At 37.5% G+C, this 13,689-nt stretch overlaps 2 protein-coding genes across 2 annotated transcripts; both read left to right on the forward strand.

Moving 5' to 3' along the window:
- Window positions 5,202-7,167, forward strand: LOC104710008. The gene is made up of 5 exons (XM_010426534.1): window positions 5,202-5,206; window positions 5,806-6,139; window positions 6,227-6,523; window positions 6,604-6,819; window positions 6,901-7,167. The coding sequence occupies exons 1-5, from the start codon at window positions 5,202-5,204 to the stop codon at window positions 7,165-7,167; spliced, it is 1,119 nt and encodes a 372-aa protein (XP_010424836.1).
- LOC104709049 (serine/threonine-protein kinase At5g01020) lies at window positions 11,057-13,456 on the forward strand. Its single transcript, XM_010425721.2, has 5 exons — window positions 11,057-11,300; window positions 11,404-11,838; window positions 12,022-12,158; window positions 12,252-12,375; window positions 12,794-13,456. The coding sequence occupies exons 1-5, from the start codon at window positions 11,246-11,248 to the stop codon at window positions 13,273-13,275; spliced, it is 1,233 nt and encodes a 410-aa protein (XP_010424023.1). The 5' UTR covers window positions 11,057-11,245; the 3' UTR covers window positions 13,276-13,456.

Below are 13,689 nucleotides of genomic sequence, written 5' to 3' on the forward strand. Positions count from 1 at the left end.
AAGTTACCGACAGACTTTATCCGTCGGAAAACCGTCACTTTTTCCGAAGGATTTCTGACGGATATAGTCCGTCAGTAATATCCGTCAGAAATCCGTCGGAAAATATGTTCGTTTTACATTTTTCGAATTACCGACGGATTTCCGACGACCCAAAGTATCCGTTCTTATAGCCGTTTTATGACCGTTGCAGTTTCAAAATTTACCGACGGATTACTGACGGATTATCGACGAAAACCATTCTATATAAACAAATCGCTTTGTCTCATGTTCTCACTCATTTTTTCAGAAAAAAACGTACGTAAAATGTTTTCTTCTTCTTATTTTTGATCGTGGATGGACGGACCGATGCTCGATCCAGAATCAAATTTATTGAATGATGAGTATGCTCGTGGTGTTGGTGAATTTATGGAATTGGCTTGTCAACAACCGATCGCTCTAAAAACCCGTAAGTTGAAATGTCCATGTTCGATTTGTCAGAATTCTCACAATATTAGGATTGATTTAGTATGGGGTCATCTTTATTCCAATGGTTTTATGCCGGGTTACAAGATTTGGTTTCTCCATGGTGAAAGACCAGAGTACAATAGTTCTAGCGAACCATATATTGTTGATAGAGTAGAGGAACCTAGAACAGAAGTAGATTATGGTGTGGGTTCTCTTGAGATGGTGAATGATGCATATAGGGAAAATATGCAATCGATGGGTCAAAATGTTGATAGTTTAGAGGAGCCTAATGCAGAGGCACACAAGTTTTTTTCTATGTTGGACGCAGCTAAGCAGCCGTTATACTGAGGTTGTAGGCACGGTCATTCCGCTTTGTCATCTGCAAGCAGATTGATGACCATAAAGACGGACTATAATTTGGCTGAGGAATGTGTGGATGCGATAACTGATTTTGTGTAAGACATTTTGCCGGAAGATAATCATTTTCCAGGTACATATTACGAGATTCAGAAATTGGTCGCCGGTCTTGGTTTGCCTTATCAAATGATAGATGTATGCGAAGATAATTGCATGATCTATTGGAGAGAAGACGAAGATAGGACAAGGTGTCGATTTTGTCAAAAACCAAGATATCAGGATAGAATCGGTAGGGTTCCAGTTCCATATAAGAGGATGTGGTATTTACCGATCACGGAAAGGTTGAAGCGATTATATCAATCTGAGCGTACGGCAGGTCCAATGAGATGGCACGCAGAACATAGATCAAACGGAGAGATTACGCATCCTTCAGATGCGGAAGCATGGAGGCATTTCCAATCTGTGTATCCGGATTTTGCGTATGAGCGACGAAACGTGTACCTAGGATTATCTACAGATGGTTTCAACCCATTTGGAAAGCATGGAAGACAATATTCGTTGTGGCCAGTAATCGTAACACCTTATAACTTACCACCATCTTTGTGCATGCGTCGAGAGTTTCTTTTCCTTTCGATTTTGGTTCCCGGTCCAAATCATCCAAAGAGGTCTCTTGATGTGTTTCTCCAACCGTTGATATATGAGTTGAAAATGTTATGGGATCATGGTGCTACAACATATGATGTATCAACCAAGCAGAATTTCCAGATGCGTGCAGCACTTATGTGGACGATAAGTGACTTTCCAGCTTATGGGATGCTATCTGGATGGACAACTCATGGAAGGTTAGCGTGTCCATATTGTCAAGATAACACAGATGCGTTCCAGTTGAGGCATGGACGTAAAACGAGTTGGTTTGATTGCCATAGAAGATTTCTACCAGCTCGTCACCCTTACCGGCGTTCGCGGACATTGTTTAGAAAGAATAAGCAAGTGGTTGATGCACCACCTCCTGAGGTCGATGGACATAGTTTACTAGAACAGTTAAGAGATTTTGGAGCGGAGAGGACTACAGATTGTGGTGGTAATGGACATGTTTTTGTGTATGGTGCTGGTATCAATCACAATTGGCATAAACATAGTATCTTTTGGGTGTTGCCTTAGTGGAAAGATCTTTTGTTAAAACATAATCTAGATGTCATGCACATCGAGAAGAACGTCTTCGACAACCTCATGAACACTGTTATAAATGTCCCGGGAAAGACTAAAGATAATTTGAAGTCTAGATTAGATTTGCCGGATATATGTGATCGCGAGGAACTTCATGTACTAGAAAATGGGAGATGTCCAATCCCGATATTTCGGCTAGACACGCGCAAAAAGGAAGCGTTCTTCAACTGGATTACCCACGATGTCAAATTTCCTGATGGATACGCATCTAATTTGCGTAATTGTGTTGATATGGCTGAAGGAAAATTTACTGGGATGAAGAGCCATGATTGTCATGTTGTGATGCAGCGACTTCTTCCATTTGCATTTGAGCATCTTTTACCCGACAATGTCCACCAAGCAATTGCAGGTACATTTCTAAATATTGCAATTTTTTATTTATTATATACTTTTTTATTTATATATACTTTTTTATTTATATATACAACCTCAACATTAAAAATTTAACTTATAGGTGTAGGTGCATTTTTTCGGGATTTATGCTCGAGAACACTTACTTTTGACGGTATTCGTAATTTGGAAGAAAACATACCAATGATCCTATGCAATTTTGAGAAGATATTTCCCCCATCTTTTTTTGATGTTATGGAGCATCTCCCAATACACCTTCCGCGAGAAGCTAAACTTGGTGGTCCTGTTCAATATCGGTGGATGTATCCTTTTGAGCGGTATATGTTCCATCTGAAGAAGAAGGTGAAAAATTTAAGCAAAGTTGAAGGCTCTATTGTGGCACAAAGTATAAACGAAGAAGCGTCAAATTTTGCTGAATTTTACTTTCCTGCCCAAGTTCGTAGAAAAAGACGACGTCCTACTCGTCATGATGATGGAGGCGAAAGGCTAGTTATTCGGTATACGTACCTAGCTTGTTTACCCAAGTTGGGAGACTCAGTGGGACACGAAAGAATCGCCAACTGTCGCAGCAAGAGTATACGCACTTACATATGTATATTCTCACTAACTGTGAGGATATTATGGAATATGAGAAGTACATTCTAAAATTAATATTAACAAAAACTTAAATTTATAAGTGCAAATCTTCTCAAATATTTTTTTTGTTTTTTTGTAATAGGATTTACATGGCGTTAATACGCTCTTACTACCCAAATTATACCGAGGCACAACTTGAGGAGCATAAGCAAAGAGATTTCGTGCCTTGGTTGAAATATTATGTAAGTGTTTTACTATTTTGGTTTAATATATATACAATAATTAAATATTGTTAATTTATTTAAATATTTAGGTTAACGATGAAAGCGAGAAAGGTCAAACATTTCCATCATGGCTAGTAGAGTTAGTAAACGGTCCCAACTACATTGCAACGTCTTCTCCAGGGTATTGCACGAGGGGATATGCATTTCGGATTCATGAGGAAGGAAGTAGGCGGAGAACAACCGATTCGGGTATATCATCTCATACAAGTGATGTTGTATATTATGGTGTCCTTAGAGAGATTTTAGAAGTACGCTATCCGGGGATGTTAAACTTGAGATGCATTGTTTTCTTTTGTGATTGGTATGATCCTTACATCGATCGTGGTGTTAGAGTTGACCGATTTGGTGTTACGTCCGTTAACATAAGACGTAGATTGGTGAAATATGATCCGTTCATCCTTGCGTCACATGCAGACCAAGTAAGTATTACATTATCCGTTTATTGAATAATTATTTAATAAATTTAGTTAACATAATTATTAACATAACATTATTTGTAACAGGTTTGCTACATTCGCTATCCTCGCGTTTCTAATGCTCCCGATACTTGGGTAACAGTTACGCAAATAAACCCAAGAGGAAGAATATACGGAGTTGCCGATCATGATCCTTTGCAACCTAGCGGAATTGGCTACATGGCCCCAGTTGAGCATTCTTTTGATGTTGACGTCGTGGTTGACTTCACCCAATTCACAGATGACAGAGTCGACTCTGAATCAGAAGATGAAATTGGAGAATTTGACGAAGATGATTCAGACTCAGCTTCTACCGATTACTCTTCTGATTCAGAATAGATTTTTTTAATTATTAACAATTGTAACTTTGAAGTACATGCGTAATAAAAATAAATATTTGCTTTCAATATTTGTAACAAATAAATATTTGCTTTCAAAATTTTTGCTTTCAAAATTTTTAGTAATAAATATTTGTAATAAATAAATATTTGCTTTCAAAATTTTTAGTAAAATAAATAAATGTAATTAACTTAATAATTAAATAAATCAATTAAAAATAACTGGTAAATTCCGTCGGTAATTCGGTCGGTAAAACAAATCCGTCGGTAATCCGTCAGAAATTACCGACGGGTTACCGACGAATATCTAACTTTCGTCGGGTTAGTAAAATTTTGGTCGGTTTTCCTTGTGCTGTCGGTAATCCGTCGGTTTTTACCGACGAATCTGTCAGATGGAGTTTTGTAAAACCTCTAATTTTTGTTCTATAACGCACATATTTAATAAGAGATGTATAAAGTATGAAGTTTCAATGACTATATAATCTTCTTTTAAACTAAAATCTTCAAAATTTGTGTTTTAAAAAAATGAATATGTTGTTTGCCTAAAGTACTAATAGAATGATATTATATCTTATGGGTAAATGTTTTTAAATTATCAATTTTTTTTTATTTTTCATAATTTACTCATATTTGTCAAGAAAAAATATAAACTACATAATATAAGCATATTTGTCAAGAAAAATAATAAGATTAAGGGTTTTAATATTTAATGCGTCGGTAAATAGTCGGTACACCGTCAGAAAAGTATTATGTCGGTAATCCGTCGGTTTTTTCTGACGGATTACCGATGGATTGCGAAATTTCACCCCGGGAACAAAATACAATTAAATTTTGGTATCGCGGGGAATTAATTTTTTTATTGATTCCGACGGATGTTCCGTCGGTATTTCCGTCGGTAACATCGATAAAACCTAAGTCATTTCATCTTCTTTCTCGCATTCGTCGACATAACGCCAACTTCTCAAATCCTTTCTCCCGCTCTCGCAACCAAAATTCCGGCGACGAATCGGCTTCCAATCCGGCGTCCAAACCAGCTGCTATTCCGGCGGCTTTCTTCCCTCATCCGGCGGCTTTCTTCCCTCCGGCGGATTTCTCTACTTCGGCGGATTTCTCTACTCTGGCGGCTGTCTCTACTCCGGCGGATCTACTCCGGCGGCTCTCTTTAAAGAATGGCGTAAGTTCTCTCATTTTTTGTCATATTTCCTTAATTTTTGTTAGTTTTTTAGGATTATGGTATATTTATTAGATTTTATGAAGATTTGGCTTTAGATTAATTTGAAGATTTAGAGTGTTAGATTTGTTAGAGTGTGATTTGTTAGACTGTGATTTGATGAATGATGAATTGGATTTCGTTTTTGTTTTTGTTAGGGTGTTAGATTTCGTTTTTTTTTTATGATTTGGTTTTTGTTTAATTGTTTTATCTTGTTTTTTTTTCTAGAAATTTTTTGTTTTGGTTGAAAGTTTAGTTATTTGTTATTATTGTAAAATATGTGTTAATGTTATAAATTATGTGTTAATTTAGTTTTTGAAGAAAAAAACTAAAAATGATTTTGGAAAAAAACTAATACTGTTATTTTTGGAAAAAACTAATTTTTGTGTTTTTGGTAAAACAATCATTTATGTTCCTTAATTAAACTAAAACTCTGGATTTATATTTCTTAATTATTAAACTCCAATCGTTTTTCAGCTTAAAATTTACCATCTTTTTGTGCTTCTGTTGTTTTTTTTTCCCTATATTCATATAGGATCTAAATTTGTTTTTTTTTTCCAAAGAAACTATGGTTCTTATGTTGCAAACACATGTGGGAACCACGCTGCTGGAGAAGCTAGTGGTTCCCATTCACGTCATAGCCCCGTTCCAGATTCACAAGCTTCACAACATGCTCCCATGGAGATGACCATTGAAGATTTTGTTTCTCAACCTGGACGAGAACTTATCCCCCGCTTAGATCCTTATGGCGCTCCAAATACCACATGGTTTTGTGATTCGCATAATGGGATCACAAAATCTCTTTTGCGTATGATGTATGGAATCCTCAAAACACCATACGCAAAGTTTTCAGTGATGCCTTCGTCAGAACAAGAAATGTGGTTTAAGCAATTTGCGGTACAGTTTTCAACTTTATTACTTTAATTTTATAACATCGTTTTATAATATTTTTCTCATAATGCATTATCTTACTATTTTTTTTAGCAAGATTTCACTTGGCATCCGGATATCACCAACAACGTTCGAAAAGAGTTTAAGAAGGCGGCTGCTAGACAATATTCTAAGATGTTGAATGAGTGGAAGCAAAAGTGGAAGAAAGGAAAGGTGCCAAAAGGGTTGAGCGATGATCTCTTCCAAGGTTTGATTCAATATTGGGGTGAAGTAAATACAGTTTCACTTTCCTCAAAATATTCTCAGAATAGAAGGAGCGACCGTGGCGGGTTGGGCATGGCAACCCACAACAATGGTCCAGTTAGCGCCTATACCCGACAACGCCAACTTGTAAGTTTTAAGATTTCGTATAATTGTTATTTTTTATCATTAATAAGACAATCTTTATATAATTAAAATACTTCTTTTAGACTATTAGGGATGGTGTGGTACCAGACCATATTACTTTGATGGAGGATATGCATACCAACAAAAAGACCAAACAAATACAAGATGGTAGAGCTAAGCTGGTTGTTGAGAGTTCGAGGAGGCGGCAAGAGGAGATAATCAGTTCCCAACAATCTTCTGAAGGATCGGAGTCTACTGTTGAACTTGGAAGAGAGAAATTAAACGAGATTTTTTATGAGGTAATAGTTTTTTTTTTTAAAATTTGATTTTACTTTGTTTTGTTTTAAAATGTTTGAATAATTTTTAAAATGAATGTGTAGGAAACTGAAAAAAACAAGGGACGGATTTTTGGACTTGGAAATCTCTCCCAACAAAGCCCGTTATCTCAATCAACGGGTTACTCATTTGCTCCCACACAAGAGTTCCAACAAGCTCTGCAAGAGAAGGATGCTCGGATTGCAGCATTGGAAAAGGAAATGGAAGAACAAAAAGCGGAGAACAAAAGAAGGGACGAGGAGAACAAGAAGAGGGATGAGGATCTAGCAGCGTTCATGAGCGAGATGCGGGCAAGACATTCTGCCTTTTAGATTTCTGAATTCTAGCTTTGTTTTGTAAAATATTTATGTTTTCGGTTTTTAGAACATTTTCCATGTTTGTACGAAATAATATTTCCCTAAAATTTTTAAATATTATTATATAAGCATTTCTATTTTAACAAAAAATTTAGTATTAAAATTTGAATAATTATGCAATTTAAAAAAAAATACAAAAATACATCAGTCGGAAATGACGGACTTTTTCGAAGAAATCGGTCGGTAATCTGTCGGAAACGACGGATTTTTTTGAAACATTCCGTCGGTATTCTGTGGGAAATGATGGAGTTTTTCGAAAATCAATCGTGAAACCGTCGGTAGTTCCGTCGATAATACCGTCGGAAATCCGTCGATATTCGTGTTGTCGGAAACCCGTCGGTATAATGCTGTCGGAAATCCGTCGGTATAATGCTGTCGGAAACCCGTCGGTACAAAATTCGTCGGAAATCCGTCGGTAAGATATCCATCGGAAATCCCATACCGACGGTTTACCGACTCAGCATGTTTGTCGGTTATCCGTCGATATTTGTCTTGTCGGAAATCAGTCGGTAATTTCCGACAGATTTCCGACGGATTATTTTTTCCGACGCTCTAGAACCGACGGACATTTACGTCTGTAATTCGTCGGTAATCGTCGTTTCCGACGAAAAACTGACGGATATGCATGTTGGTTTTATGCTGTTTTCTTGTAGTGGAAGGTGTCAAGAAATCAAGCTATATGAATGAAATATCTATCTAAATTATAAAACATCTTGTTTGTTTGATGAGTCTATTCGTTTAACTTTTAGGGGGTTTTCACTTTGCTGACTGTTTCTTGTTTTTTTTTTACATTGATTGATATCTTCAGACGGATAGAGGAGCTATCGAATGTCTAAAACTGGGTGGTGCTGAGGCAAGCACTGTTGTGATAATTGACCGAGTCTCGTTATATAACCAAGACATGTACTAATTTTATTGTTTGCCTTGTTCGCTTCCTCTCTTTAGATCTGTTTGTTGTTCAAACTTTTAACTAGAGTTCAGATTCTATGTGTTTCACAAACTTTCATTAAAGAAAACTTATCTAACCTACCTGTTGTGGAAAGAAAGAAATATCAGGTTTCATGAAAACATATCTGCCTCTACTTCTACCGTGTTCTCCCAAATTGATAGAAAAGTATAAGGGACACTGTCCTAGCTCGTCATTATCGTAAAGGATGCGGTCGTCTGCTCAATGGTTTACCCACGCCTAGTTCCGTCTAAGTATGATCTTTTTCCATTTTGGTCGTACAAGTTTGAGGTTGAGCACTAATTGTAATCATCTCTAAGGAATAATTTTAACAAAATTGAGGTATTGATACATTTACTTGTGAAATTTCAGTGTTTCCTATTTTCTTTGTACTAGAGCTTCTCCAACTAATTTCTCATTTTTCTTTCAAAATATAATTTAAAATGAAAATCTTCAAATTTAGTTTAAATTAGGAATGGAGAACTCCAAATATCTATATATAATAGCAAACCCATTTTTTGTGTCAACTTTAATCCAACGGATGAGATTAGTTCCACTTTTCAATCTAACGGTTTAAAATTATTAATGATCCCAACAGTTGCAAATTATTAATTGTGTCTTTTCGTTATACCCCCATCTTTCAAAAATCACATCTCTTAAGTTTTGCATCTCTTTGTTGTACCTCCATGTTTCAAAAATCACATCTATTTATTTTTACACCTTTTTTATTTCACACCTCTATGTTTACACCTCTTTGTTGTACTTCCATGTTTCAAGGACACATATATTATTTTTTACACCTTTTTATTTATATATAATAGCAAACCCATTTTTTTGTGTCAACTTTAATCCAACGGATGAGATTAGTTCCACTTTTCAATCTAACGGTTTAAAATTATTAATGATCCCAACAGTTGCAAATTATTAATCGTGTCTTTTCGTTGTACCCCCATCTTTCAAAAATCACACCTCTTAAGTTTTGCATCTCTTTGTTGTACCTCCATGTTTCAAAAATCACATCTATTTATTTTTACACCTTTTTTATTTCACACCTCTATGTTTACACCTCTTTGTTGTACTTCCATGTTTCAAGGATCACATATATTATTTTTTACACCTTTTTATTTTACACCTCTATGTCTTACATATATTTGTTTATTATATATAAACTTTTCTGGACAACATAAACAAGTTTCGAAAAATTGTTTTCTGAGTATTTTCAAAACTTACAAGTTAATAAGTAAAACTAAAGAATTGTTTTATTGAAGTGTTTTTTAATTTTTTAAATATATAATAGCAAACCCACTTTTTCCGTTTTTTGTGTCAACTTTAATCCAACGGATAAGATTAGTTCCACTTTTTCATCTAACAGTTTAAAATTATTAATGATCCCAACAGTTGCATATTATTAATCTTATCTTTTCGTCGTGTCCCCATCTTTCAAAAATCACACCTCTTAAGTTTTGCATCTTTTTGTTGTACCTCCATGTTTCAAAAATCACATCTATTTATTTTTACACCTTTTTTATTTCACACCTCTATGTTTACACTTCTTTGTTGTACCTCCATGTTTCAAAGATCACATCTATTAATTTTTACACCGTTTTATTTCACACATTTTTGACCTTTTTGTTTTACACCTATTTGTTTATATAAAATTGCAATGTTCTGATCCAACAAATATTTTGTTCCGTTTTTTACTCGAAAATTTAAAATTAACAATGTTAATTATTTCAAGTTTTTACTTTCCCGTGCGGCAACGCACGGGCCGACATCCTAGTATAGAAATAATAGAGATTTATATTTTGGAGATAAGAGTAGCTAGAGAGAGGTTGGAGCAAATTTGACTCCAACTCTATGTTGAAAATGAATATTGACCTTTGTATTCCACTCAGTTTCAAGGTCACCTTCATATTCTATATCCCAGTCTCTTAAATCTTACTGGCCAGCAATCTCCAAGGCTCAGCCTGTGTTAATCGAAATGAATATTTGTAACATAGCATACTTAAACGTGTTTGTTATGTCGTATGTGGATATGTTGAACAAGATGATAGATCCCGTACGGAGAATGCTAAGGATAGGCTTTAGAATCGAACACCCCGTGAAGCCGTTGTAGTTGAACATTAGAGACTTCTTCCAAACCTTTAAAACAAACGCGTCCTCGTCCTTTAGCATTCCCTTGATGCTATATGTATCCTTTATTATTTATGCGTGTTCAATTTGAGTTGCTGTTTAAAGAGAGATCATAAGGCATGCAAGCTTACCAAACAACATAGCAAGGGATACCTGCCCTTTTATATCATTTCACCAACAACCCCAAAGGACCCTAACTACCCTTTCATCTCTCTTTTGGTTACTCTTTCTTGTCTTTTTTTTTTTCTCTCTCTCTTTATTCTCCACCCACCGTGCTCATGATTACGAGTCCCAAATGATGGTCTTTATCTTCTAGCAACGTTCCATATGGATTATTTAGATTACAAATATATGACCCGTCTTTCGGGCATGCGTGGCTCAAGATGACCCATTTCCCTTAATCTACAACCACAAATGTGACACTATCGATAATCGATGGCCGGATAACTTTGTCGATTGGACTGGATTTTCTCCATTCGGCCATATATTATATTAGGAATTTAGGATAACAAAAGGGCGAAGTTCTCCGGCCATGATTATCGACAGTGTCACATTGTATTGTAACCTACTCTGCAAGGCAATATAATTAATATTGTTTCAGAGTGTATTGTATAGTAGTCTTTTCTTTTTTTGTTTGCTTTGGGAAGGATATACAGTAATCGGCCTTGTATATACGAGGCCTAAGCAAGCCCACTAATAAGGCCTACATGATAAAGAATTGTAAAGCCCAATTGGTGCCGGCAACAAGGAGTGGACTGTCAAACTTTAATTCCTGCTGTAAACTGTGAAAGGCACAGAGAGAGCACTTCCTTCCAGTCTCAGTGGTGCGTTGGTGAGGAGAGCTTCGTTGTCTTCTCCGATTGCAATTAGGGTTTTAAATCGGTAATCGGTTCGGAGGTGCTTAGCTTTGCGATTGAGAATGAGATCCTTTCCACTTCCTTCGACCTGCTGACAATGGGCAACTGCGGTACTAGAGACGAGGCTGCCGTCTTCACTCCTCAAGCTCAAGGTCTCTCTCTCTCTTCTTCTGTCTCTCTTTATATATCTCTCACTCGCTCGCCTTTTGTTTCTTTTTTTTTCCTGATCTCTCTTCTCTTTGGTTCACCTCGCAGCCCAACAGCTCCAGAAGAAGCACTCCCGCTCTGTCTCAGATCTGAGCGATCCATCAACTCCTCGCTTCCGGGACGACTCTTGCACCCCTCTTTCGTATGCCCAAGTCATCCCCTTCACTTTGTTTGAGCTCGAGACCATCACTAAGAGCTTCCGCCCAGATTATATACTCGGAGAAGGCGGCTTCGGCACCGTCTACAAGGGCTACATTGATGACAATCTCCGCGTCGGCCTCAAGTCTCTCCCTGTTGCCGTCAAGGTCCTTAACAAGGAGGGCCTACAGGGTCACCGCGAATGGCTTACCGAGGTCAACTTCCTCGGCCAGCTCCGTCATCCCAACCTCGTCAAGCTTATTGGTTACTGCTGCGAGGACGATCACCGATTGCTTGTTTATGAGTTCATGCTGCGAGGCAGCCTTGAGAATCACCTCTTTCGAAGTAATCCCGATACCCTTCTCCATTTTTTATTCTGCTCTGCGGGTGACAAACCACAAGTCTCTGTTGATTCCTTCCTACATATATCCCAAGAGTTGCACATTTTTTTGTTTATCACTTATTCCGCTTTTTAATCTGGCCATGCTCGTCTAGTCTTTTAACCAAGTCACCATGGCTTTACTTCAGAAACCACAGCTCCGCTATCTTGGTCTAGAAGGATGATGATTGCTCTTGGAGCTGCGAAAGGTCTTGCTTTCCTCCACAATGCTGAAAGACCGGTTATTTATAGGGATTTCAAGACTTCCAATATACTGCTTGACTCGGTAACTAGTCTTTCATTTGCTGCAAAGGTTCCTCCAAGATGTTGGGAATATCTTACCAAAACTAATATATCCTTGCTTGGTTTGAACCTGCAGGACTACACAGCCAAGCTTTCAGATTTTGGCTTAGCTAAAGCTGGGCCCCAGGGTGATGAAACACATGTATCAACTCGAGTTATGGGTACTTATGGCTATGCTGCCCCAGAATATGTGATGACTGGTGCGTGATCTATCTCTTTCAACTTTTTTTTTTGTTCCTAGATGCATACACAATCTTGACAGGTAGCTCCTGTAATGTCTTACTTTCACACAGTCTATGCCGGGAGTGATGATCATTTGTTTATATAGGTCCTACCGTTCAAGCCGCTTTAGTTAACTGAATGTGGGTTTCTATTTCTGCTGCAAGTCAGTGCCACATGCAGATAATAAAGACATTGCCTGAGCTACTTCCTCTATGCTTTAGTAGTTTGCTATTATTTAACATATAGGATTGTGGCTTTTGAGATGTTGAATCATGCGTATGCATTTCTATTTCACAAAACTATTTCGAGGAACATAGTCTCTCTTTTTGCATGACAATAAGTGCTTAAACCATTACACAAATTAACACTAACTTGACTCAATTACTAATGAACTAGGACACCTGACGGCTAGAAGTGATGTGTACAGCTTTGGAGTTGTACTTCTAGAGATGTTGACAGGAAGAAAATCAGTGGACAAGACAAGACCTAGCAAAGAGCAGAACTTGGTTGATTGGGCTCGGCCGAAGCTAAATGATAAAAGAAAACTGCTGCAAATAATTGACCCAAGACTGGAGAACCAGTACTCTGTCAGGGCAGCTCAGAAAGCATGCAGCTTGGCGTATTATTGTCTTAGCCAGAACCCGAAAGCTAGGCCATTGATGAGCGATGTGGTTGAGACTTTGGAACCTTTGCAGTGTACAGGTGATGCCCTGATCCCTGGTGCCACAACTGCAGCTGGAGCTGCATTTGCAATGGGAGGGGTGCCTGATTACAGAATGCACCGGAGGTTTGGAAAGAACGTTGGGCCTGGTGCGATTTGCAGGTCACCCAATCCAAATTGTTCACCAGGTGGACCTGCAGCATGCAGAGTTCGGTGATTGCTGTCAAGTGTACATAATCGGTTTCGCTGTGTCTCCTTTTGCGCAATTTCTCCCAAAGTCAAACGTCTGGTTGATAAAAATCGTTGTTTTTGTTGTTAATGCTGCTGTTTATTGCCACTGAACTTTCTTGATCTGTCTAGAGTCTTGTATGATTATGATTGAGCGTGGTTCTTGTTTAGTAGGCACTCTGATGCAATGTGCTTGTAGTAGCAGACACCTTATCCACTCCAAGGTGAATTTTTTTTTATGTAAGCAGTAATGGTTTTCTAACAAGTGGATACTACCCGACCATGAAGGGTTTGGTAATGTTGTGCGTACTGTGTGAATAGAAGAATAGCATAGCGATGAACAGTTGCCTATGACGCGCCCTAATACACATGTGATTGGAAGTAGATGTTGCCTTCGCTGTCT

This window comes from Camelina sativa, chromosome 8, assembly GCF_000633955.1.
Source record: "Camelina sativa cultivar DH55 chromosome 8, Cs, whole genome shotgun sequence".
NCBI classification, from domain to species: domain Eukaryota; kingdom Viridiplantae; phylum Streptophyta; class Magnoliopsida; order Brassicales; family Brassicaceae; genus Camelina; species Camelina sativa.